Source organism: Paroedura picta, chromosome 1 (genome assembly GCF_049243985.1).
Source record: "Paroedura picta isolate Pp20150507F chromosome 1, Ppicta_v3.0, whole genome shotgun sequence".
Lineage (NCBI taxonomy): Eukaryota > Metazoa > Chordata > Lepidosauria > Squamata > Gekkonidae > Paroedura > Paroedura picta.
Window position 1 is genome coordinate 144,243,892 of NC_135369.1, and position 21,966 is coordinate 144,265,857.

Consider the following 21,966-nt stretch of genomic DNA (forward strand, 5'->3'; position numbering starts at 1 on the left):
AGGAGGCAGGCAAGAGCTTCCTGCCACACTACATAATGATGTGGGGAGCAAGGAAGGTGGGTGCTGCTGCATCCTGCCACTGGAGCTTACCCAGTTGCCAGGAGGTGAGCAGGTAAGCAGAAGCTTCTCACTGAGGCATGGAGGGAAAGAAGGGTGAGCTGTATCTTCCTACTTCTGTAGGATGCAGTGGTGAATAAGGGGGATGAGAAGGGTGAGAGAAATCTTCCTATCCCTCTGCAATGTGTTTGGGGGAAAGAGAACAGGGCACCATTTTTCTCCTCCCTACAGTGTGGTTAGAAGGCTTATGGACACTCTGACCTCGGGCATTCAAGGCAAGCTCTGTTTCTTCAAAAAGTTCCTTACGGCCTAAAGCACCTTCCTCTAACTCGGGCTTTCTCAACCAGGGTTTTGTGAAACCCTGGGGTTTCTTGATGGCCCTGGAAGGGTTTCTTGAATTGGCGGTAGTTAATTTTATGTATCTTAAAAAAAATGTTAAACATTTATTGGGTGATATAACCCTATATGGTCATGCTGATCTATCCACTCCTCTCAAAATGGCCAATGATGGGCCTGGAGCAGTTGGGAAGGGGAGGGGCCCCAGGTGGGCATGTACCCAGCTATGCTTCCCAACCATATTCTGCATGATCGTGCCACTTACGGGATTTCTCAAAGCCCAAAGAATGTTTCAGGGGTTTCTCAAGGGTAAAAAAATTGAGAAAGGCTGCTGTAACTTAAAAGGCTCTTCCTCTAGAAGAAGTTGGTGGAAGGCTCCTTAGGCTAAAGTAAATAACAAACTTTGCTCAGTGAAGTGGTAGGGTCAAGGTGGGATCTGCTATACTATATCCAGTGCAGGTATGTGGGTGCCTGAATTTAATTTAACTTAGATCCAGATAAAACTGGTCATGATTAACATGACCTTTGAAACCATTGTGGTAAATTAATTGCAACCATTGTTTTCAGAGGGAGTTTTTGTGTCTTCCTTCTGTCTGCTAAAGTGAGCATAATTTAGCTTTGTTGAGATGAGAACATCTTGAGTTCCTAGACTGAATGGATGGCCAAGGTAAAGGAGAAGATGATTAGACAAATGGGCAATGAGTGTGTTACTAATGGGGAAAATTAATGAGCCGTTAGAAAGGTGGAATTATTCCTCTCCCTCAGATTATTGTAACTCCTCTGCTTGCTGAAACTATTGTGTAACATTGTTTGACCTGGATTAACAGGCACACCTGTACTATTAGTCTCTGTTCTGGATCTCATCTTAGTGCTGTTGTAGAGAACATAACCTTTAGTAGCGAGCACCTTTTGCTATCTCTAAAGAAAGATGGTCTGAAATGAATGTGTATATATGATGAATCAGGGACACCGAGTACATGGCCATAATATATTTTATGTTTTCAGGGACCTCCAGGCTTAAGGGGTATAACTGGCATTGATGGACCTAAAGGTGATAAAGTAAGTCATAGCAATGATACCTTTGTTAGTTATAACTTTTTTGTCAAGTCTGGTTATGAAGCAAGTTGTTTCACCAAATTAATGTTATAATGAATTAAATATGGTCCATCTTGTTTTGTTTCATTATTTGCACAGATTTGTCATTGTTTGTTTACTGCCTTTTACAGGGTTACCAGATGCTCCCTTTTTAGAGGACACGCTACCTTTTTTTGGTGTCTATCTTCTTTTGAACTCTTTAAAAAAGTGATGAAAATATCCAATTTTGGGGTTCGAAGGTTAGGAATATTCCTAGTTAGCAGCAGTTATCAATTAGTAGTTTAAATAGTAGAGGTATTTTAAATGATATTTGTCATAGTGATCCCTTGTTTAAATAGTCAGTCAGGAAATATTTCTTTGCTTCCAAAATATAGTAGCTCTAACTTTTGTTAGGCATACATTTGTATTTCTATGTAGGGATGTACAGCTGTGTCCTTCCTTTAAAAATTCTGACTCTGCATTATCCATATACTAGTTTCAAAGCCCTTTCCTAAGAACGGGCCTTGAAAGGGTCCCCTCCCCTGACCTGGCAGCTTAAGGTGGCATTGGACGGCAGCTCGCAGCCAGATCCAGTGGGGTGGGTGGTGGCTGGGCAGCTCGTTAGCAGGGCCTACAGAGCTCCTTAGCAGTCAGCTAGTCAGCTCCTTAGCAGTCCTTGAGCAATGAGCAGGCTGAGAGGCCCTCATCAGCAGGCCCAGCCTAGCAGGCCAAGAGGCCCTCGTAAGGAGGCCCTCCACCACAACCCTTTGCCCAGGGCCTCTCCCCTTACCTGCTGCTGGCTCCAGGCACTGAGGCATCTAAGAGCAAAGAGACTAGAGTCCTGGGACGGAGGGTGGGAGCTGCAGGGGCAGGGCCAATCAGAGCAAAGCTGGCTGCACCCTGATTGGCCCTATTCCAACTTGAACAGCCGGACACGTCCCACCCCCTAGGCTATTTCAGAAATATATAGAGGAACAGCAATGGATAAGGATGATTGGTTACATTTTGGTATTCCTGTGTAACTGAATGTTATTATATCAATAAAATAAACTCTTAACCTGGATCCTGGATGTTAAGCTGGTATCCAGCTCTCCCTGAAATATATGAATAATATGGACTTTTCATGGGTGGGATAGGTAGAGAATAAATAGCCCCGATTTAGCTGCATGCAGGTATCTCCAGTCAAATAACTGACAGTGGGGCTAATCAACAGTTGGGGCTCAGAGAGCCAAGAAGGGGAACACTCAGTCTAGCTAATTTCTTTTTGACTGAACAGATGGTCAGTAGGGCAATAACACTGCAGTCTTGGCCCCCAGCTTTGGCCAGGTACCCTTCATGGTAGCACCGGTTTACAAGTATGTTTCCTTATTGTTTGAGATACACATGCTACTAGCAGGATCAGAGTGAATGTATAATATGGAACACACTATTTTTACATATTTAATGATCCAAACCATGCCTATGAAAGGAATACAGAGTAGCTTAATACTGTAATCCTGTCAGCTAACATTTTGTCTTAATCTCATGAACATCTCTACATTTGTATTTATTTATATTCTGCCTCTCAGCAAAGCTTTCAAGGCTGCTTGGATTTTTTTAAAGCATGTATTGAGAATACAGCTCTTCTGAACCTCATTTTCAAATGCAGAAACGAAAATTCCCTTAATGTATAGCTGCCTGTATTCATATATCCTGTAACTTGGGGGCCCAGTCATAAGAGACGGTGGGGATTCAATGAATATACTCCCTAGTTGTTTACTTCTTGAGGCACTGTGAAGGGAATGGAATTTAAGCCTCCCCCTTTTTCAGTCAGAAATGGTCTGTTGAGGCAAGCATATAGGTACTGATGCATGTAGCTGTATGTTTATCCCAGTGGGGCAAATTGTGGCTCCTCAGGGCCATTTTAGATTAGGGAAACTGGAATGTTGGGTAAGACTTAAATCCCTCCCTCCCTCCTACTTGTACTGTGGTCCATATCAGAACAGGATCTGGAAAACATGATTTTTATAGCTAACTCTGGAAGCTCAATTCTTCAAGCAAGCACATATTGAATTGAATTTTATTTAAACTGTCTTAACCTGAGCAATATAAAAGAGTGTCACATATAAATTTGCTCTTAATTTCTCTTCTCGCATCACAGATATTAGTCTGCTGTGATACTTCAAATCATTGCATTTTCTAATATAATCTGATTAGAGGTAATATTTGACTGGACAGGAAGAAAAAAAATCCTAATTAATTTGGAGCCTTTTACTTCCTTGGACTTCAATTCTGACTGTCACTATGGATGTGATCCAGATAGTTATTTATTTTATTTTACAATGTTTATAGTTAAGTATTCATTTAATCAGGAAAGACTGGAACAACTAACTCTCCCAAGGAAAGTGGTGAGACTTCAGTGAACAAATATTGTGCTGAATTTCCATTATCATTATCTTGAGATTGTTTTCACTATTCATTACTATCAGGCAATAAGAAGACATCCTGGATTCCTTATCTGTATGATAAGTGCTCTTATTGCAATAATGAACCATGAAAAATTTCAGGCATCCTTGATAGTGTTGCCATCAAACCTGTGTTGGATCGCTGTATACTCATATGTCAGTTTTAAAACTGGCTATGGAACAGCCTTGCATATCTCAATCTTTCAATCAGTATTCTGCTGTTCTATACTTTGTTTACAGATTTATTGTGATTTTCTAAATGCTACTGTTCAGGGCAGAGGTCCTCCAAGTTTTTGAGGCTATGGGAATCTTTGGAATTCTGACACAAGGCACCAACCACAAAATGGCTACTACATATTTACTATTCCGTGTTTGGTGGTGCTAACCACAAAAAAAGCTGACAGAACCAGCACTAACCACAAAGTTTCTGGGAATGCACAACTCTAATAATAGCTCTTTACCATTTCAGGCACAAGCCCTGCTTAATAGGATGCTTTTTTAAATGAGCATTTTGTTTAAAAATATTTGCTTGCATACACACAACCTAACTTCAATCAATCAGTGATGATCTTTATGCTCTAGTAGCAGCAGGTGCTGAAGCAATTATTTTTTTGTATTTGCACAGCCAATCAGAAGCCCTGCTGGGTAGAAATCCCACTTGAACCAGCTCTATCAAAAAAACCCCACATTTGGTAGATGCAACAAAATGTCTTGGCAGATGATGTTGTGCCTATGGACACCTCATTGGAGATCCCTGGTTTAAGAGTATAACTACATTAGCTAGACTTTGGAGAATTTGCTACAACAATATGTTTTTGCATGACCCTTACTCTCCAGAAGATAAGAGAGAATTCTGTACTTTATTGCTTGTGGCCTTCCTGTGTTTCAACTTTTTTGACACCAAAGGATGTTTTAATTCCACGAGGAAGCTATTTTTTCATGTTAGGAGATTAACTGTGAAGGCCCATGCAGATCTAGACTGATCTAAGCTCATGGATTTTGGTGGGCTTGGATTGGAGTAACGCTGTTCAGGATTGTGCTGTAAGATATTTAACTTTTATTTATGCTGTTTGCCTGTCTCCTATGCTGCTTGAAAGAAACCAAAATTACTTTTCTGATTTTCCAAGCTGTTCATCAAGTGACTCCTCTTGATCTCTCTGAATCCCTTATTGATCAAGAGCGAAACTCTTTTATTGAAGCCAACAGAGTTATTTTCTTGACTCATCACACTTGCTGTTATCATTACCCTTACCATTTACTCGTTATCTTGCCAAATTAAATGCGTATTTCTCTGAGATACTCTTTTTCGATTACTTCAAATCTTCTGTTATATCATTGCTGTTTTCTTTTCCTGCGCCTTGCATGGTTGTCTCACAAAAGTTCAATTTGCTATAATTTTGTAGAATAGCACATTCATGTGTTACGTGCAGGGAACAAAGAATGAGTAAAAAGCAGCAATGGCTTGTGACCAAGGAATCTATTTAGAAGAATCTATTAGCCCGTGCCCTATACTCAGTAAAACCATTAAGGTTGAATGGGATCATTTGCAAGTAATAGTCATATGGCAACCTGCTATTGTCAGTCTTGTGTGTGGTTTTCAAACGTTTATGGTTTGGATTCACAGTAACTTTCCCACTTGTCTGACCCCTGTCACTCAAAACATCAGCCAAATGCTGCTTCTGGCCACAGAAACAGTATTTTGGGCAGCATTTGGGACTGCAACAGGAAGGGAGTTCAAGAAAACAAGTACCGTCAATTCCTTGTGATATCACAGTCCCATGAAAAAATAAGAATTATCCAGGCTATTCAAAATCCAATAAAGAATTCTTTAATTAAGGTACGTTATGAAGAATAATTGCTGTGACACAAGATTGGAATTCAGTAGACGGTTGTTACAAATAAATTTGTTATAGTATTATTGTTTCAACAGAGCCATAATCACTGATGAAGATAAGGAAAATGGGGGAGAGTTTACCTGGGAACCCGTTTTGATTATGTGTAATTATTTTGTATGATTAAGAATATTTACTATTATTTGGATAACTATAAGAAGAAATTAAAGAATTCTTTATTGGATTTTGAATAGCCTGGATAATTCTAAGAAAACAGGTTGAAATTTTCCCCCATGGAAATGCTCCCTATGGAACTAGGCCTTTGTTACGTTACCATCGTAAAGTTTGTCTTGTAGTTCACCTTTGTAGTATGATTGTCATGCCTCCTTTGCTAGCTTCCACATTGTATTGGTAATCACCTGAATTGCGTTAATCATGCCAGTATCCTCATCCCTGATGAAGGGAAATTTCTGGCAGTGTAAGTATTATCCTCATTATTTAGGTGGACCATAGGATGTCTCAGTGTCCCATATCAATATGGCATTGGAGCTGACCATATGCTGGCAACCACATTAGAAAGAACAAGTGGGAAGCATCTCATTTTCTCCTCCTCCACTATTTCTTCTTTCTCTTTCCTGAAAGCCCCCATAGTTTTGCCAATTTTCCTGCTTCTTTCTCTCCTTCCCAACCAACAGTCTATCTACAGTCCAGTTATGTGGTGCCAGCCAATGGGCCAGGCCTGATTGTGTGGTAGGGAACCCTCAAGGACTTGTAGAGGAGCGCCTCACTTTCCCCTGTATTCCACTCCCTGCATGATTTCCTCTTTCATTACTCCCAGCAACCTCCATATCCTCTCCGATTTCTCTGCCTCACTTTCTTCTTCATCTTTGTCATCTTCTTCTTCATCATTGTCTTCTTCTTCTTCGTCATTGTCATCATCCCTGCCTTTTATCTACCTTCCATCTCCAGCTGTATTTATTATTTATTCATTTATACCTTGCCCTTCTCCACAAGGGCTAGAGTAGTTTACACTGTTCTTCTTCTCTTCTTCTTCTCTTTTTATCTTCGTAGCAATTCTGTGAAATAGATTAGGCTGCAAGTATATGGTTAGTCCAAAATCACCTTGATAATTTCCGCACTGGGAACTTCGCTGCCCCAGCACAAATCTGGGATGGACGAGGGGCTCTGGGCCAAATGTTCCCCCATGCATGAGCATACTCCGGCCTGCAGCCCAGCATGGTGGCTCCAGTGCAGAAATGGTCCCTATGAGCTTCCATGACTGACTCAGGATTTGAATGTGGGTCTCTGAAGTGCTAACTGCTATACCACACTGGTTTTCATAGGGTGGCTGACGTTATGCAGTATCAAAGAGCTAGGCCATGTGCATCATGCCAGTTGAATGGTATCCAGTCACCTAGTGGTTGCTGCTAGGCCTGGCCCTGATGAGACCTTCTTCAGTGACAAAACAGTCCTAGGAAGGGCCCTGCCCCCTTTCCCTGCCTTTTACTCACTAATGCCAAACCTAGAATGCTGTGGTTGCCTAGCACTGTCCACTGAAGGCTTGTGTTTGTTAAATGGATTAAAAAAATGATTTCATATTTTTTGGCAAACCTGGGATGTTAGGTTTGTGGAAAGAACTGTCTGATCCATTCATAGCTCCAGTCAGTGGATTTAAGTACCCTCAGAGTTGGCCAACTTTGTGGTTAGAATATCCAAGTGTGTACGTCTGTGTGGGGGAAGACTTGTGTATGTGAATTAGAAATTCCATCTCCTTCCCATTGTTACACCTGGAATGCCTCTAGGCCTCACCAGTCACCTTGAAGCCCTGCTACAGTGGCAGCAGGGATTGGGAGCCACTCTAATCAATATAAGTATGTTGTCTGCATGTGTACACACAATGTATATATTTTTTTATTTTGGGGGGAATTTACCCCCCCCCCCAAATGTTAGGGTTTTGTTTTAAGATTTCAGATTTTTCTGCAAACCTGTAGGGTCCCTCAGATTTGCAGGGAAATCTATTTAGTGTCTGTGTGACCCAGATCCATGTAAGTATATACCCACAAATTGGGGGGCATATGTGGCTATTGTATAGGTATAATGATGATGTAGAGCCTTCTCAACTTTAGCATTTAAGTATATAGGATATGAGTATTTGAGCCAAATGTAAGACACCTCCTCCTCTGATTGTCCTCATGGGAAGGATGTCATATCCTAATCTTGTTCTTTTAAAATATATCCTTTTGTAGGGTGCTCGGGGTCTTGATGGAGATCCTGGTCCTCGAGGTCTTCCTGGGGCACCTGTAAGTACACCTGTGTGTCATTGAGCTTTCTTAGCCCGCTGTTAGCATCCAGGTAGGATTCACAGCTAGGAGTATTAGAGAAGCTGTCCCATCCTTCCTTTTTCTGGAGTCTATCTCCCCTTTCATGTTTCAAAAGCCTTTAGCCTAACAAATCCCAGGCTGCATGCTGAGGCATCTAGCATGCTGTGAGCAGACTGCTAGTCTGCCATGAGAATTAAATAATAACTAAGGACTCCCGTGATTCCAAAGCATTCACCCACAAATAAATGGCTTTGCCTGCTTCCAACCAGCCTCTGCTGGGGGTGGTTAATTCTTTTGTGTCTCCCTCAAGGGTGCTTGGATCACTTGGTTGTTCCTGATGTGGAAGTGTAACAATTCCCCAACCTCAGCAGAGGCTGCCTGTTTCATCTCCTTATGTCATAGCTCTAACCTTGCCTCCTTCCAGTCAAGAGGCATTCTAAGATCAGTGTGCCACAGAACAGCATAAGGTGGTGCAGCCTTCCAAGGATAGGTTGTTCTTACTCCTGCATGCTAAAATGAAACTATTGGGGGGCAGAAGAGAAGTAGATCTTGTTTACCAGATACATAGGAAAATACTGCTTGAGCATTTGTAGCTACTGATAAAAACTTGGAAGTGTGTTGACTGTATCAGTGGGGAACTCTGAAGGAAGAGACTTCCCTAGTGCCTTGGGTGTGGTCAGTGTCATGGAGATCCTCTGGGAGGAAAGGGCAATGAGGGCCTGATGTGTTCTGCTGACAGCAAGAGCCCACTTGTTAGGTGGCTTCAGAAACAGCTCACTTGTACACAGGTACCAGGTTTCCCTCTGCTGCCTCAAACACTCTCTACAGCAGGGGCTCTCTACAGCGTTTGCTGGCAGGGGGTCATGAGAATTGTAGTCCATGACCATCTGGAGGACCACAGGTTGACTACCCCTGCTCTACAGGGCTAATCCGCATGCAGAAACTTCCTTCTAACCTTGCTTCTGTATACTGACTGAATTCAATCTTCCTCATAATGATGCTGTGTTGACTTTCCCACTCGTATGTGCTGTTGGTCCCTAATAGCCACGATCGCCTCTCCCATCCAAGATCAACTCACTTTCCCCCATCTCTTTACATTTCAGCTGCACCCTGGAGGTTCAGAGATACTGGGCAAAGGAAAACTCAAATTTGAGTTTCAAGATCTAGGCTGAATGGATGTCTGCAGTGCAAGGGAAGGGAGAAGGAGAACAGCTTGCTCGAGGGCCCTCAAAGCTCTTAATCCGTGGCCCCCATTAACCTTAGGAAAGTTTCTTACATGGTGTGTTAATCTTTGCTTTTGCAAAGGGCTTTCACATCCTACAGGTCAAGTTGAAATACTTCTGTTCCCCAAGAAGGCCGTAATAATCTCCTTTCAGTTTCACTACAAACTTTGAAAACCTTAAATCAACCTCAAAGGTTTATTCCCCACTCCACCTCGGAAGAGAAATCTGTGATGGTTCTGATTTGTCTTCATTTTTTCAGCTAAAGTTGTCCTCAAACCTTGTGTTTTATAATTGAACACAGCATGTTGATAACTTGGCTTTTAGTTTCAGTTGCAATTTGTACCATGAGCCATATTTCACTTGGGGTCATCTTTGCCAAGGTTATAATAAAACTTTAAAACCCTGGAGCACAGGAATGAATTCTTCCCCAGGGACCTTTGTGGATTTTGAGATGAAATGTCTCTGTTCCCAGTTTATGTCATCATTTGAGATTTCAGTAACTCTCTGGATAAAACAGCGTTTACCTGGCCTATATCAATTGCCACTACAACTTTTATGTACTTAACAGAAGGAAGTGGATTTAGAGTGAGCTGACAAATGTATGCATTTGTTTGCAGGGTGATCAAGGGCAGAGAGGTGCTCTGGGAGAGACAGGGCCAAAAGGGGACAGGGTAAGTTCTTATATAAATGGAATAATTGTCTAAGTAATAATATCGCATTACTGTCACAGACTACAAGCCTGTTCTTATGCATGTTTACTTGCAAGTCACTTTGTTTACTGCAGTATAATTTTGTCCCAGCCTTTTCTTCAAGAAGTTCAGAGTGGCAAGTATCATTGTACTTTCTTATATATAGTCCTCACAACAATGATGTGATTTGAAGCTGAGAGAGAATTACCCTCCCAAAGCTATCTTGCTAAGTGAGGATTTGTACCTGGGGATCCTAGGCTAGATCATGGTCTCATACTCTTAACACCACACTATGGAGAAAGCAGGAAGTCCTCCTACACTCAGCAGGACTTGCTTCCAAACAAACCTGCATACGGTTAGCATTTCATCCAAACCAGTCTGCATTCTAAGGACTGTTAAAACCATTGAAGTCAACAGGGAATACTTAGGTGTGTGCTGTTACTGGCTTTGAGAGGTGCCATTTCTTTCTTCTAGATATGAATCTATTAATACATATGACACAATTTAACTTTTTTTCTTTCCCTGTAGGGACCACACGGTATTAGGGGAATTACAGGGCTCCCTGGGCCTAAAGGAGAAAGTGTACGTATAGTGCAATTATTATTACTGTTTACTTCAATTATTATTTCCAGTAGCTGCTGCAGTAGCAGCAGCGTTTGTGATTTGCATTGCTATCATTCTTAGTCCTCTATCAGAAGGGGGGGGGGGAGCGGTGATTAGCTTGATAACAACGTGTGACATATGATGCCATTTTTCCTGAAGGGCTTACCAGGAATTGATGGCCGTGAAGGGATCCCTGGCATGCCTGGAGCAAAGGTACTGAAAGTTAGCATATTAATGTTTAAATTATAATTTTCTTTTCTGAAATGGCAAGTTTCTCCCCCACCCTTCACAATCCTGTCTTACTTTCAAGAGATTCAAGCGAAGCCTGCCTTAGCATGTTCACAGCCCACATAGTCTAGCTCAGGCAAGTAAGACCCATTCTTATAAAAAATCAGGAAGCTCTTCTGAAGCCAGCTTGGGTTCAATGTTTGGCAGAAGACAGAGCCAGCTAGGTGTAGTGGTTAGGAGCGCCGACTTTTAATCTGCGCCGACTTCTAATCTTGGGCTCGCCACAGCACTGATAAAGCTGTTCTAATCGAGCAGTAATATCAGGGCTCTCTCAGCCTCACCTACCTCACAGGGTGTCTGTTGTGGGGAGAGGAAAGGGAAGGCGAATGTAAGCCGCTTTGAGACTCCTTCGGGTACAGAAAAGCAGCATATAAGAACTCTTCTTCTTCTCCTCCTCCTCCTCCACCTCCTCCTTCTTATACCCAGTGTGGTGATCTTGTTTGATGGGAAGGTGGGTTACCTCTCTTGGTTGAATGACGTCCCTGTCATTTAAATTGTTGTAGATTATGGGGTATGTCAACTGTCTTTCTTCACTGCTCCTCCCAATTACTTTTGCCTGCAAATATGAAGTTTATGTCACTAAAGGTAAATCAGTCGAATTTGCAGAGTTTATCTTCTTTTTCCTCCTGATAGTAGCAAAATAATCATTAGACCAGAATGCATCTGACCATATCTATATGTCAAAAATTTTGTTTGGATTTAGAGCATTTATTATAATTTCTAAGTTGGACATAGGTTAGATCAGATTTCAATTTGTTAACATATGACCACACATGCTATCAGGAAGAAAAAGAAGATAAACTCTGCAAATTCGACTGATTTACCTTTAGTGACATAAGTCTTGCATCTTCTTAATCAGGTTATTCTAACTACCTCCTTAAGAAGATGCAAGACTTATGTCACTAAAGGTAAATCAGTACCCAGCTTGCTGGGGGGTAAACGGTAATGACTGGGGAAGGCACTGGCAAACCACCCCGTATTGAGTCTGCCATGAAAACGCTAGAGGGCGTCACCCCAAGGTCAGACATGACTCGGTGCTTGCACAGGGGATACCTTTACCTTTTACCTTTAACTACCTCCTTAAGAATAAAGAAAGCCCAGTTTCAATCAATGTGCATTATTTTTGCCATGGGGTTGCTTTGTATTTTTTGCTCTGATGATGATGAGTTTGATGCCTTGGGCAAGCCGAAATGGATGCAATACAATGAAGTCCATCTGTACACGTACAGTAGAGTGATCTAGAAGTGTAAGGTGGAGAAATGGACTGTGCCATTCCAGACAGCAGGAGGGTAGCTATATAATCAATGCAAATGAATGAACAGGAAGCAAGACCAAACCTTGCTATTCACATGCAGAGCTAATTTCCCCCTAGCAGGGAATTATTGATTTAAGGGAACTTTGCAGAAATGTCATCTCTCACCTGCGGTCTGAAGTGGTAACATTCCAATCTATCACCTGAGCACCTCTGCCTGCCCATGTAAGGCTCCCCTTACCTTCTTTTCTCTGAGCTCTTCAGTAGGAATCCTTATTTTCACCTAGCATTTTCTTTGCTACATGGTTAGATACCGAAGTTATTGCTTGAATTTGTAATAACTCTTCCAGTGTTACACTGAGCAATATATATGGGTTTGTATACACACATATAATATTGCTCTCCAGAAGCAGTCAGTCATCTTACATAAGTAACTAGATTAAAAGCCCATTGTACTTGTAAATATAACAGGTGCTAGAAAGGGTGGATGAGAGGAGAGAGTTCTGTGAATGAAGAAAACAGTTCTGCAAGGAGGGAGAAAAGAAGGGAAGAATGCAGAGGGGGTGGAAGGCAGGTGTAGGGTAAGGAGGTGGGCCAAAGTTGGCCGAGTTAAAGAGTGAATGGAGAAAAGAGGGAGGAAGGTAGCAGCAGATGGAGAGGAGTGAGGTCACAAAAGAAAGAGAAAGATAAGGGTTTGAGAGGGCTCCTGGCCCCTGCCCAGCCCTGGCAGCAGCACGGCTTTCCCCCCAGAGTCCCTCCTCCCCCCCAGCTGCGGCGCAGCCTTTCTGCTGGGCCCAGAAGCACACCTGGGGCCTCAAAAAGGTGGGGAAGGCCTCCCTCCCCCTCCCTCCCCCCTCCCCCCCTCTTCCCTCCCCCCTGCAACAGCGCGGCCTTCCTGTCAGGCCCAGAAGCAAACCTGGGTGTGCTGCTGGGCCTGGTGGGAAAGCCTCCTTCCCCCCGGCCTCGGCGTGACCTTCCTGCCGGGCCTAGAAGCACACCACTTCTGGGCCCAGGGGGAAGGCCTCCTTTCCTCCCTCCCCCCCAGCCATGGCGTGGCCTTCCCCTTGGGCCCAGAAGCACACCCGGGGCCTTTTCGAGGTCCTAGGTGTGCTTCTGGGCCCGGAGTTAAGGCCTCCCTCTGTACTCACACTGTCGTGCCTGGCTGGAACTCTGTCCTGTCCTGGTGAGGGCCCAATTGGAAGGAACTTTGCGCCTTCCGATTGGGCCCTCACCTGTACCAGCCCTGCCCACTCTCTGCCCACTTAGCCCTTAACCAATTATTTATACTGCTCCCCAAGCGGTTTAAAGATGATTAATATTTGACTAATGCTAAAAACATTTTCTTTCAGGGTGAACCAGGAAAAACAGGCCCTCCAGGTGATATAGGGATTCAGGGACTGCCAGTAAGTATCCTCTACCTTTAAAACCTAAATCATAGTTTACAAACTAACCTGAAACCAAATGCTTATTGGTTCTGTGTTTTACTGTAATGGTAGATATGAGATTGTGTTCATGAAAGAATGGTGTGGTGGAATTTGGAGGAATGGATCTTGGGGGAAATGTGATTATAGGGGATTGGACATGGTATGAGATGGGTCTTGTTGCTCATATTACCACTGCCGGAATCCAGTCTGGGCGACTGCCATAGTTTTGTATAAAGTGTGGATTGTCCGATGTGAACGCCTTTGAGCAGCTCCTACTCCGGGCCCTCTGTACTACTGAGGGAAAATGTTAGATGCTTTTATTATCTTAAATATTGATTGACCATGGGTGTTTTTACCCGCAAACTGTATTGAAGATGTTTTAATTTGACAATTTTTGTGAACTGCCCAGAGCCCATTTGTCAGGAAGGCCAGCATATAAGCTTTCATGCAATGGGATTGAGACCATAGATAAATATTTCTTATTTTGCAGAGTGAGGAATAGCAGTTGTGGAGGGTAGTGGTGACTGATTATCCTTGTAAAAATATTAAATATAGTAGTATAAAATCAACTATAACAATATTTTATAGCCAGAAATGTTTGTCAATATCTATAGCATTTTAAACAATGTGGTTTCCCCTCCCCCAGGGTTTACCTGGCTCTCCAGGAGCAAAAGGTGTTGCTGGCCCAAAGGTAAACTATTCTACATCATTTTACAGAATTTGCCTTTTGTCTTTTCTTTGAGGATAGACCCAGCCTTTCCCTTTGCTGCATACTGCCATCCTAAGCAATTACATTTAAAAAAATCTCAGTGACTTCAGGAGACTTAGAAAGGTTTAACTCTCTTTAGGATTGCACTGATAATCATTTTTAGATGCATTAAGAACCCAGAGGTTCTTCCTCTGGGATCACTCTAAGTACAACAATCTGCAATCTGACAAATTAATTCAGCATAAGCATTTTTTTACCTCACTGTATTTCCTTTTGGTATGGGATTTAGAGGGAAATAAAATGGCCAGTATTGTAATGCCCCATCTATGGCGTGGCCTCATCTGGAATACTATGTGCAGTTCTGGTTCCTGTATGTGAAAAAGGACAGCAGACAGCAGGAAAGAGTATGGAAGAGGGCTACTGAGCTGATTCAAGGGTTGGGGACCCTTTCATATAAGGAAAGGCTGAAGAGTCAGTGAATTTCTGGTAATGAGAAGAAATTACTAAGGGACGTTTATAAAATTATGCATGGGATAGAGAGAGTGGACAAAGAGATCTTTTCCCCTGAAACTCTAGAACTCAACATCCAATGCTGAGGGGTTGTAGATTCAGGATAAACAAAGATAACTATTTTTTAAAACTTATCACGGATGATATTGCATTGTTAGAATCACTGTCAGCAAACCCAGATGAATGACTGCAGAGAGTGAGCTGGGTGTGGTGGTTAAGAGCAGTGGTTTCTAATCTGGTGAGTTAAGTTTGAATCACCGCTCTTCCACATGCAGCCAGGTGGGTGACTTTGGGCTAGTCACAGAGCTGTTGTCACAGTTCTTCTCAGAGCTCTCTCAGCCTCATCTACCTCACAGGGTGTCTATTGGAAGAGGAAGGGAAGGACATTGTAAGCTGCTCTGAGACTCCTTCAGGCAGTGAAAAGTGGATATAAAAACCAATCTTTTCTAATATAGATGAAATCAGTAGATAGCCAGGAGAAATTGGTTCAGAGGTTGATGAGTTCTTAGAAGTAAAATATCTGATGAATGAAATCAGAGGGAGACCGAGATCAGAATATATGATTTAATGTATGCTTTTTCATTTTCATGTAACTCTGCTAGAATGGCCTGATAGTATTTGGCTTGTTTCTTTTTAACAGGGCAACACAGGTCCTCCAGGAATACCTGGCTTGATGGGGAATTCGGGTAAACCTGTAAGATACTTTCTACCTCCAGTTTCCTGATTTTTTTTTTAAATTATAATGTTTGTATTTTGTGCTGAATCAATTTTGAAGCATGTTCTATTTCTTGTAACTATGAAAACAGGGTGAACAAGGGCCACAGGGAGAACAAGGCACATTTGGACCCAGAGGGCCACCTGTGAGTACTTCTTTACTCTTTGGTTGTTTATATTTTAGATCTAGATTGTCAGATCTGTGGCAATAATGAAGGACATGCTGGCATAGTTCCAGTAATGGGCAGGTAGAAACAAGAATGGACTTAGTGCAATTCTACTTGTGCGAGATCCTGGCTCTTTCCTCCCTATCTTTAAATAGGACAGGGTCCTATTAAATAAAAGAGTAAGGCCACCTGGGGAGGAGTTAGGGCGGGCCCTGTCCAGGATAAAAACTCAGAGGGCCCAATCAGGAGCCGTGAAGTGTCCATCCAGAGCCAAGCAGCCAATGGGGAGGCGCGCAAAGTGCCTTCCTATTGGCCCCTCACCAGGACAGACCAAAATTCCATTCACCCAGCCCAGTCTGGCTGCCAGTCAGCTCCTGACCACCAAAGGGAGAGGAGGTCAGCAGGGCTGCCAAGGGGGATGAGAACAGAGGCTTGTCAGATGGCCGGGGGTTAGACACAGCCAAGCCATGTGTCTTTTTTCTTTGCAACTCTCTGCAGATTTGAGGCCACTGCACAGCGCTATTCTGCAGAGGAAGCTGGCTCTTTTGTCTCCTGTTTCATCTGCTCAACAACCCTGTGCAGTAGGCCTCAAGTCTTTCAATTCAACAACAATCTGTGTGGGAAGCCTTAAATGTTTCTTCTCTACCACAACCCTGTCCAAAGTAGCCCTTTCTGCCTGGGGAGCTGATCTTTATACTCTGCAGGTGAGCTGTAATTCCAGGAGCTCTCCAGGCCACACCTGTAGGTTGGCTACCCCTGGGTTGGAAATATTCCTGGAGGTTTGGAGGTGGGACTTCAAAATCGTACAATGCCTCAGAGTCCAGCCTTCAAAAGAGCCATTTTTCCCTGCAGTTGGTAGGTAGTGGTGCAGGAGTGTCCCTCCTGGCCTATGGGTTATGGCCAGCCCTTATTAGAAACTGTTTGTATTCTGGGGCACAGACAGGCGGACCAGTATCAGTCCTGTGAGTCTGGAAAGTGCAGGAAGATCTAAATAAATATTTACAGCCTGAAACTAAATAGAGAACAAGTAAATGTCTGGAGACACATCGTAACTGAAATAGTAACTGGCAAATAACCTTGGCCTGGCAAATAAAAAAACAGTATTAAAAACCTTACTAAGGTCAAGACTGCTGTGCACAGACAGTCTTCCTCTTAGGGTTGCCAGCTTCCCTGTGAGGCTCGCTACCCCACCTCCCTCATGGGGAGTCTGCTATGGGGAGAGAAGGGGAAGACGATTGGAAAATGCTTTGAGACACCTGAGGCCTGCTGGGTCACTGCGGCCCATTCCCAGTTCTTTCAGATCTCCCACAGCCCCACATACCTCACAGGTTGACTATTGTGGAGAGACAAATGGAAAAGGTGTTTGTAAACCGCTTTGAGACTCCTTTGGGTAGTAAGCAATAGGGTACAAAAATCCGTTCTTCTAAGGAGCAACCATGAAAGAAGCATGTGGGCACATAACATTTTACCAACAGTGAAAATATGGGAGACAGAAGGAACAGGGTGGACACCTGTGTACTGTGACTACCCTATGTGTGTTAGGGCAGAGGGACATTTCGGTGAATGTGGCCTAATTCACACAAGAAGGGAAATGATGCAGAACTGGGGGGAACTGGTTGCCATGTAATCTTCCCCTAAGAAGAGTCTCCAGTCTGATTTCCCCTTCACATATCTGAGGACATGGCTCTGGAAAGCTCATCTGTAACCACTATGCCACAATTCCCAAAGGTCAGTCCTCTCCCACAATCAACGAACATTCCACACCACAGGTTCTTGACACCCATATCTCCACACCCATGGCCTCATTTGCCACCATGCCACCACAACCTCCCACACAACACACATGACAACCCCATGCCCTTACAGACTGGACAACTCCTCCCCTTCCTCTTCCCACTGCCAAGCTCTAGCGCCCGTTGTATTCTTGCAGACAACGGGCTTTGCCCCTAGTATATAATAGTGTACATGAATTAGTTGCACAAGATAGATTCAAATGGGTAGCCATGTTGGTCTTAAGTAGCACAATAAAATAGAGTCCAGTGGCAACTTTAAGATCAACAAAGATTTATTCAAGGCATGAGCTTTCAAGTGCAAGCACTCTTTGTCAGACTAAGAACTGATTACAAGCCTTTAGGAATACAATTTCTAACAACACCATAGCTGACCCAGCCACCAAACTGTGCCAATTTGTTCTCACCCATAACCACTTCAGATTTGGTGATGACTTGTTCCTTCAGATCAATGGTACAGCCATGGGCACCCGCATGGCACCTCAATACGCGAAGATCTTCATGGCAGACCTGGAGCAAAGCTTCCTGAAGAAGATCTCTAGTCAAAGTGGGCATTTTGGCCTGTATCAAACGCATTGCATACATGTCCAAGATATTTTTGTTTTACTAGTTTCCAATTTAAAATCTTGAGCAGTTTTCTCAGTACTGCAGTATGTACTGATGTATAATTCAAATAATTTTAAATCCACGCTCTACAATACAATGCCTTAAGTCAAAACTCTTAATTTACACCTAGAATCTTGTACAATGCACCAAAGAGACAGAGAGAAAAGAAATCCATACATCCACATCAAACAGTATTCTCGTAGTCAGCAGAATGACTGAACATGTGGTACCAGCCATTGACTTGAAGGAGGGCATTTTGGAGTGCAATAAGTCGCGACACACTGATATTAGGTACAAACAAGGCCACAGCTTTATTACCTCCCCATGGGAGGGTTGGTGCAGCATGGGAGAGGAAGCCTGACCTCGCAGTCAGTGGACTGCACCAAAACCCATGGCTTCCCGAGGTGCCCTGGGGATCTGCACCATTCCCAGCCAGGAGAGCAGATCTCCTTGCCTACTGAAGTCCACCCTACAGGGGGCAACCGATGTGGGGGGAGCCACCAGGTGCCCACCTGCTTGGGCTGCCACTCAGGCCACCTGGCAACGAGCCCCTGGCCTCCCAGCTGGGTAACCTGTGCTCATTTACCTGCTGCCTCATTTTGAGGCCCTGAACTCCAGGGATTCTGACTACATACTGGACTCCCTGCCAACAGTCTCCATCCCATGTAAAACCCACAGCTGTGATGAAATATTAACCATGAAACATCTACCTAGAGGCTGTTTACACATGATAGGGTGGGAAGGGAGGGAAGCTGCTCCATGGAGAGCTGGGCGAAGAGGCTGTGACCCATGTGCATGTTGCCTTTATAGGCGTTGTGGGTCCCGCCTGCCTCTTTACACTGTGCATGCCGCATGAGTGCAGCACACACCCTGCACAATCTGGGAGGTGGTCACGTCCTGCCTCCAGCCTGCCCTCCGCCCCATCAACTGACAGCACAGTTGATTCCTTGCCGCACATTTTGTGTGGTTCCAGGATGCATTTTAGCTATTCTGCAACACGAATAAGCATCTCATCAAAGACATTTCATGCCAAAACTTTATCTAGATTTGTGTGTGGAATCGGTTGTATTTTTGAATGATCTGTTGTACTTCATCCAAAGGTGAAACACTAAACTGTCAGTCAGTTCTTCTCCCTTTGGTCCAGCGAAAGCAGATAAAGAGGCTGTCTCTGTTCAGACAGTGTGTTTATTATTTTACCCAATTTGAGTGTAAAACATGTAAGCTTTGAAATGGTTGAACAAATCCAGTTCTGGAAAGAGATCTGCTTTAATTCCTTCACTGTAAATGGCTACTGTGATAGAAATCTAATTCAGAGAAGCAGAACTCTTTTGGACTCTACAACTCTAGTAGCACAGGATTTCCTGGAAGGAAGAAAGTGGTGGTGTGGGGGAATAGGTTGCAGGAAGAAGGAAGGTATAGGAATAAGAGCAGTATAGGCTCTTGGGGGCTGAATTGTTTTGTTTTCCATCTTTACATGCTTTCTATTGTAAAAGTAACTAAGATAACACAACTTGATAGTAGTCATTTCCTGGCATGAGCATATAAAGCCATAGTTTTGCTGAGTACACTATAAATAAGCAATTTTTATGAATATTGGGAAGCAATCTCAGGCTAGCTGGACTCTACAAAGGGGTGGTTAATATGGAGGCATGAAGTGGAAAAGAAGAAGGAAAGAAACTGTTCATTTGGGCTTTCTCAGCAGAAAATAATATGGAGTTTTGGGGGCCAAACTAGACTTTACTGGTCAGCTTCTTTCACATATAACACACGAGGAAGAGCAGTGTCTGGAGGAATGGTATTAGAGGGAAGGAAGGTTCAGTGCCCCTCTCTTGTTACCTCTTCTACTGTTAATAAAGTCACCAATGCATTTTTGCAAGAAGAAAAACACACAACCACCATCCCATCTAGCCAGCAAAATGTAAACAGGGATCCTAAATATGCCACATGGCATGTTGAACATTCTTATTGACACAAAGGAAGTGGTTGAACCCATCTTTAATCCTACTTAAGGTTGAAGTGGAGTAAGGATACTTCCAGCTCACATCAAACTAGCTACAGTTTTAAAAATCATTCCCGAAGGCTGGGAGAATTAATTGTATGTGACCCTCTTAAGCTCTTCATAAGTGTCCTTCTGTCCTTCCACTGCCACCTGGTGCCCAATGTACCACATAATGCAAAGCTGATGATGTATATGCATGAGCCCCTCATCATGTTGCCTGAACACATGGGCAGAAAGAGCAGGCACAGTGCACTGGTCCAGCCCTCATGCAGCTGGTTGGCCACTGTGTGAAACAGGATGCTGAATTAAGATGGACCATAGGGCTCTTCTTCTGACAGTGATCACATGGGAGGAGAGGCTAGCATGCTCATGCCTGCTGTCTGTCACCATGCATTCAGTTAGCTTGTGAAGGGATTGTGTGTACATGCTACTGTCACATCTCACTGTAGGCTGGACTGCTTGAGATGATAGTTACCCAGAAGTTGTGTGTGTGAGAGAGATCAAATGGCTTCAGCCTTTGATTAAATTGATCCTCTCCTGGGTTAAAATTGCTGCAGGAAACAAACAACACAGAACTGTCCTTCAAAGATATTCTGCTTTTGTCATTCTCGTGTTTTTTTCTTTTACAGAAAACAGTTAAATGTATTCTAGATGTCAATAGTGTCTGCAAATGTACAAATAGATACATTTAAAAAACCCTTTTGGGATTTACAGTATTTGCTGGCATATAAGACTACTTGTTTCCCCTGAAAAACATGCCTCCAAGTCCTATACGCCGGGTGCACTTCAGTTGGGATAGACATAGCTGCCCATAGTGGCCCATAGTACTGTAATGTAATGTAACAAACTCTATATTTGGAGTGGAAATATTGGGGGGGTCGTCTTATACGCCCAGTCGTCTTATACGCCAGCAAATACGGTAATAATTAGCATCAGCAGTGCATGCACTGCTATTGTCTCCAGTGTCTGGGGGCATAAGAAACGCCTAAGACAGAGAAGTGTGGCTTATGGCCTGGTAGTACTGTACTGCAGTGGCCAAGACTAGGTTGAGTCTCATGAATCTGCCTCTATCCCTTTTCTTTGTCACCTGCCATCTTTCTCCCCTATGTCACCTTAATTGTGATCTATAGAAATATGGCCTCCACAGTTGTGTGCCTTCCATGTTCCCTGATGAATTCTTGTCTCAAAAGCCAGGACTCCAGACATTTCTAAACCTACTATGCAAGTGTTTGGTACTAAGGAAGCAGTACTGGGGTACTTCCGCCTTTCAGGGACCTGCTACCCATCAGGAAAACTTTGCACCTCATGCCAAGGGAATCTGTGGAGAACTTGCTCACCAAACCCCAAGGACTTTCCCCTTTCCTCTTCAAGCTCTTGTTCATGATGCAATGGCTTAATAGTGCTTCTGATATTCTTTAACGTTTACAGCAATTTATGATCATGAGTCTGTTTCCCAAATGTGATTAACGATTTCCCATGCTTGTGGGCATTTCTGTGGTTAATTAAGGACAAAGTAGTTTCCTAACAGGATATTGTGGGATAATCTTCTAAACTATGTTCTAATCCCTTAAAAGGCAAGTAAGGGTTTGTAAAATCAGCTGTCCAGAGAAAGTGAAGGTGTCACGCTGTGTTAATGATTGCCAACACCCATTGCTAAGCCGAAAGAGGCATGTTATTCCAGAGACCAGCAAGACGTCTCACTGGAATCTCTTGCTTTGTATAAGCCTCCAGGTTTTCAAAACTTCATGAAAAACTGTGGTAAAACTCGACTGCTGTTTCAAATTCCAGTTTACACAATGTGTTCGCTTCCAACTAGATTTACTGTCTAGTGTTAATGCTTACTTGAGGGTCATTCGTTTTATTTCAAAGGATATTTCTTCCCAAAGGAATATATATCAAATTGCAAATGTGCAACCTGAGTGTGTCAT

At 43.2% G+C, this 21,966-nt stretch overlaps 1 protein-coding gene across 2 annotated transcripts in view; it reads left to right on the plus strand.

The window, feature by feature from the left end:
* The window catches only part of COL9A1 (collagen type IX alpha 1 chain), a 109,274-nt gene that overhangs the window by 57,427 nt on the left and 29,881 nt on the right, over positions 1–21,966 (plus strand). For both annotated transcript variants that reach the window (XM_077307542.1, XM_077307547.1), the window contains exons 20-28: positions 1,399–1,452; positions 7,990–8,043; positions 9,905–9,958; positions 10,505–10,558; positions 10,739–10,792; positions 13,469–13,522; positions 14,190–14,234; positions 15,403–15,456; positions 15,569–15,622. In XM_077307542.1, the coding sequence (XP_077163657.1) occupies positions 1,399–1,452; positions 7,990–8,043; positions 9,905–9,958; positions 10,505–10,558; positions 10,739–10,792; positions 13,469–13,522; positions 14,190–14,234; positions 15,403–15,456; positions 15,569–15,622 (477 nt within the window). The remainder of the gene's footprint in view (positions 1–1,398; positions 1,453–7,989; positions 8,044–9,904; positions 9,959–10,504; positions 10,559–10,738; positions 10,793–13,468; positions 13,523–14,189; positions 14,235–15,402; positions 15,457–15,568; positions 15,623–21,966) is intronic.